General features: G+C 46.3%; 1 protein-coding gene across 1 annotated transcript in view; it reads right to left on the bottom strand.

Annotated features, from left to right (window-relative positions):
- grin3bb (glutamate receptor, ionotropic, N-methyl-D-aspartate 3Bb) overlaps positions 1–5645 on the bottom strand; it is a 28132-nt gene that overhangs the window by 15979 nt on the left and 6508 nt on the right. The window contains exon 2 of the mRNA XM_015052549.1: positions 1267–1898. Within this exon, the coding sequence (XP_014908035.1) occupies positions 1267–1898 (632 nt within the window). The remainder of the gene's footprint in view (positions 1–1266; positions 1899–5645) is intronic.

Below are 5645 nucleotides of genomic sequence, written 5' to 3' on the forward strand. Positions count from 1 at the left end.
CGCCCCCCAAAGGAATCCCAGCGCCCCCTGCCGTCCTCTGAATGGACCCCGGGGGACAGTACCGCCCACGTTGAGAACCGCTTGCCTAAAAGCTCTGACAAAAGCCGGTTAGCGCTAGGGTAACATGTAAACAAATGGAAGTTCCGGCTTGCGACGGAAGTCATGCTCATAATTTACGCAAAGCATCATGGTTGGTATTCCTACCAACCTTATTCGTTGGTAGGAATAAGGTGGATAACTCTGTCCGGTTCGGCAACATCTGTTACTGGTGATGATTTCACATGTAGTACTACATTTAGTAGCTTCGTTAGCGTTTCCAGCAGTAATAGCTCCGTTAGCATTTCCAGGAGTAATAGCTCTGTTATCGCTGCTTGTCTTTTTCTCCCAGCGTCTGTCGCGTTGTGTTCGGTTCAGCACAGCTGTGCTGTGTAGAGTCCGCTGCGGTGCTAACAGCCACACCACCGACACCAGACCTCCATGGATCGGTTGGTTCCGTGATGTCAGTATTCAGGCCATATAGCTCCTATTAGCATCTGAAAGAGCGTCCATCTCTGCCTGTCTTATTTTTAGCTTGTTAAGGTAACATCACCTGTTAGCTTCCTTGGTTCTGCTGGTATAAATGGGTCAAAGTGTTGTGGAGAAATGTCCAAGGTCCAGATTAGGTCCTTCGTTGTGTTTCTCTCTGGCTCTCGCATTGCGCTCTCCTTTCTTTCATGTGGGAAATTATCCAGATTCGTCTCAATTTTTATTTTTATTTTTTTTATTAACAGCCAATAGTGACAGTATGGGATTATCTAAACTGACACCAGTCAAACACTCCAGTACAGAATGGATCTAATGACGTAATCAACTCATTGGTGAAAAAATGGCGACCTTCATGGGTGAAAAATATAATTCCAGGATTTTGGTTTATTATGCAACAATAATAATAATAATAAAAAAGTAAATGTTCTCCAGATGGCCTCCAGAGGCAGAACCTCTGGAGCCGAGGTTCAAACCCTGTCAGCCGGAAGTGGCACTTTCTATAAACGATTTAAATTTAAAACTTTTAAGAGTAAAAACCCTTCTTTTGCATTTTATGGGATGAAAATATTTTTGTGAAAATTGATTGCTTTTAAGGGAAACAAAAAAATTTATCGAAAGATGACAAAATGAAAAAGTAAAGTTTGGATTATGCATTTACAGAGAAACAGGACCTGTTAGGAAACCCAGCTGGGTCCTTCTGCAATAACCTTGACCTCTGACCCCTGACTGATGGTGTCTCACCTGGACAGGTACCGCCCTGCTGTTGGTGCCTCTGGTGTGTCGTAGCAGCTCACTGTGTTCTGGACCAGAGCCAGGTCTGGTCTCACCACGGTCGCCGCGGCGACAGCTCTGGTGATCAGCTGCAGGGCGTCTCTGATGTAGAAGTCGAGCGGCTTCCGGTCCACCTCTCCGTAGGCCAGCAGGCCGAGCGGCAGGCCAAAGGTGTGCAGCACGTCGGGACTGAGTGGCTGGCCCAGAACCCAGTGGACCAGGGGTAGAGTCAGTCCGAGGTCCTGGGCGCTGCGCAGCACCGCCGCCGCGCACTCGGGGTCTGCTCCGAACAGCAGCACTGCTGCAGGTGGGGGCTGGTTCCGTCTGAAATGTCGAGACAGGAAGTCGTGGATCTGAGTGTCGTCATGGGCCGACTGGGTCAGGTTTAGCAGCGCCTGCAGGTGCCAGGTGACTGCGCCCGATCCGTCCCAAGGACCAGAGGTCTGCGAGTCCAGGAACCGCAGGAGGCCACCCGCCTCTTCCCATCCTCGGCACAGAACCACCGTCCCCTCCCTCCAACCGGACCGCTGCAGAACCGCCAGCAACAGATCAGACAGAACAGATTCTGGAACCCCTGTCACCATCTGCAGGTGGAATCGGTTCTGTGGAGACCAGAAGCAGCAGGAGAACAAAGTTAGAACTTGATGGGCCTCATTGGAAATGGGTCAGTAATATCCACAAAACTGTTTCAGATGTTCTGTTCAGATCTGGACCAATCCTGGACACTGAGACCCAAACTGGGCAGATTAATCTGAGAACGCAGTGGAACCTAAACCATTCAAAGTTCCACCAACTAAAAAAAATGGCAGCACCTTGATGTCATTGTGTCACCTGGTTCCCACTGACTCCACCCCTAAGCTGCAGGTGAGTCTTCTTCAACAACCAGAACCAGCAGTACTAACAAGTTCCCTGGTTCTTTGCCACGCACCAACCAAGTGAGTTTGGAGATTTATGCAGGCAGGAGCTCTGGAGATGGAGGAACCTCAGCACAGGTCTAGGGTCTGACCTTTCCTGACCCCAACCATTGTGATTGACATGGAGCTGAGTGGAGAATGGGGTTGTTGAAGGCATGACCAGCAGCCAGGGATCAGACTGGTATGATGCAATCAGCTCTGACACCGACAGAGTGGACCAAGTAATGTCCTAGTGAAACTTCAGCAGAACATGGAGGAACCCTTATCCTCCAAGTGACCCAGACTGTTGAACTCAGTGATAAGTGAAGAGTCTGGAGGCGAGGCGTCGTTGGCCTCCCTGGATGGTAGGTAGAGATTAGGGGCCTCATTTATAGAGCGCGTCTACACACAGAAAATGTGCAGTGTCATATTTTATGCACAAGTTAGGATGTACAAAAAGGAATGTGGCATGAAAGTTCTAAATATGCACAAACTTTCTACCTGCTGTGAACAAGTTTTCTGTCGACAGTAACAAACTACAAAGCACATAAGTTCACCGAAATACACCAAAATCGTACTTCATTCAGAGTAGGACCATTGGCCTATGGGACTATGGGATACTTTTGGTTCTGCAATATTTCAAGAAAGGCCGACACGTGGTTTATGACCCTAATGGAACCGCAAATGATGGCAGAGCCATGATCTCCATGGCCTTCATTAGCCTTAATGTGTTGAGGGATCATATCATCATTTGTTGGACAGAAAAGTTCCTGATGTCTGACCTGGAATGCCAGAACCCACCATTCTCACTCCATAGCGCTTCACCAGAACCAAACCCAGAAGAACAACACAGAACTTCGGCTTAGAATGAATGAAGGCTTGTACAGGACAATATTTGGTTTGGTTCTGTTTCATGGATCCAGCCAAATAATAGTAGTATGTTCTGATAGAACCTGGTTCTGATAACAGGTTCTGACAGAACCTGGGTTCAACAGCTGCACATTCTAACCGAAGCCTGACCTGAACTCCAGCAGGACCAGTTCTGAACCATCATGTAACATAAGAAACATCACACATCTGCCTGTCTCTGTTGCCATGGTGACGTAGGACAGATCTTCCATCACTGTGACAACGTTCTGCCAGATGGATGTCAAACTGTACTTCCTCCTCCTCTTCCTCTTAGATTTTTTCTTTTGACCTGAATAAACTCAGAGTTCACAGAAGCTGATCAGACCGTCTTTGTGTTGCTCGGATGATTTTTGCTCCTTTGTGATCTCACTTCCTGTCTGTGTTAGTCTGGACTTTGAATAAAACCCAACCCTATCCCTCCGTAAAGGAAACTGGAGACAGAACTGTTCTGAGTCTGGTCCACATTCAACCCAAACAGGAAAACTGAGCCTACAGACCTACAGACACTGGACCGGACCTGTAGGTATTCATCCTTTGTCTTTTGTTGTTAAACTCAATGTTGAACCAACAGAAAGTTTGTTCTTAGAAAAACATTCAGCTAACAGCTCTGAGTGACTGAAGGCACCAACGTCATGAGGTGTGTGTTCTGTCCCAGGTGGAACATGAGGTGTGTGTTCTGTCAGATGAAGGCGCTCCGTCTGGTCCAGTCCGACACTCTGACATGTTCGTCTCTTGGACGTTGGATCCTGTGTTTTACTTCTGTCCCATTTCAGATGTTTTCCAGCAGACTCTTCTTCTGATGTCATAATGTTTAAATGTTTTGAAACTGATCAGTGGAGTCACATAAAGCCCTGAATCTGTCACAAATTATGAAACATTTTTCTTAGCATCAAAGGTGGAGTAGAAAGAAATTTAGACAATAATTTTCAGTATATTTGAAAATGTCTTTTAATCCAGTATCCATAGATATGTGTCAAAGTATGAATAAATGGGAATGACTGATTTCATTGTAAAGCATCTCTGAGTTTCCTGAAAAGTTATTTAACCCATTTAATGAGAGTTTTATTAACTTTATAGCAACCCTAAAAGGTTACTTTCAGTATACTTTCTAAAATTAAAAGTAAGCTTGAAGTTTTAGTGCAAGTAAATGTACAGAATACATGCAAACACATTTTAAATCCACTTCAAAGTACTTTTATCGACTTAAAGTTAAAATTTAGTCCCAAGAAAGTACATTTGCTAGCATACTGCTAGTACACTGGGGAAATGGACGAATACCCTAAAGTATACTTGATGTGATGTACTTAGGGTGAGACTTCAGGAACGCTTTCGTCCTGTTGCATCAGAGACGATTCCTCAGACAACCGGAGGGAACCATCTGCTTTTCCTGCTGCAGCTCCATGATGGTGACAGTTAAGGTGTTAACGCAACAGTAACTATGGTAACAGCAGTCTTCATGGACCAGGTGAGTTCAGGTGAAATCAGGAGCAAACGGACCTGAAGATGAAACTTGCTTTGTTATTCAGACTTTCTGTAGGAATCAGATTCTGCAGCTTCACTTTGGTGAAACTGAAGCTTTCACACGTTTCATCTGCTGCTGACGTCTGAGAGCTGCAGGCGGCGCCGCACCGCTCACTCTGTGAACTGTAATCTCCAAATGACGCAGAATGGGACTGAATTTATTACAGACTGTATCATCACTGCATGGAGTCCTCTGATTGAATGAGGGTGTGTGTGTTTACTAATCTGTCTCCAGCTGGTCTGGGATCAGTTTGATCAGCTTTGTTTTCAGCCGAAGCCTCGGCTCATCATGAACTCATTAAGTCTGCTAACGAGATTTGGACCCGGTTCCATCTGGGTCAGAGTTCTGGTTTCAGTTCCCAACCAGCAGCCAGGGAGGTCCAAGACGGCTCAAATAAAGTCTGGGGAGAAACTTCAGATTCAGTCGGGTTCAGCTCGGCTCTGCTCACTGAAGCCACAGAACCGAGCCAACTGGAGGTTCTGGTACCATCGGGTCCAAATGGCTCAGCTGGAGGTTCTGAGGCTCAGAGAGAGAGCAGAGAGCCCATTGGAACCTGTCTCAATAAAATGGGTCGGAACCGCCACCATTGGTTCTCTGGATAGTTCGGTACCAGAGTTCTGGTTTTGACCCACTGAGCTCAACTCTGACAGAGGCCAAACGGACAAATCTCAGTTTAACCAGAGAACACAGTCTCATCCTGCTAGTACCGACTGAGGGACTGAACTGGATCCCCTCAGGTGAGGCCAAACTGAACTGAAATTTTTAAAGTGTTTCCTGTCAGGACAGGAAGCAGGAAGACGCTCTCCGCTGTTATCCAGCAGTCAGAGGTTCAGTTCAGAACTGAAGATCCCGTCAGGATCGAGTCGCAGGACTAAAAATGTTTTGTTGAGTTTATTCAGGGGCGCAGCCAGGAATCTTGGGCCCCCTGACAAAAGATTAAATTTCTCCATATTTGTTAAAGCTGTCACCATGTTGTATCAGTTTATGAGACAGATAATCTGTGAAAACAATCAATCTCCTCCATC

This window comes from Poecilia latipinna, unplaced genomic scaffold, assembly GCF_001443285.1.
Source record: "Poecilia latipinna isolate Pla-1442-1.1 unplaced genomic scaffold, P_latipinna-1.0 Scaffold1118, whole genome shotgun sequence".
NCBI classification, from domain to species: Eukaryota; Metazoa; Chordata; class Actinopteri; order Cyprinodontiformes; family Poeciliidae; genus Poecilia; species Poecilia latipinna.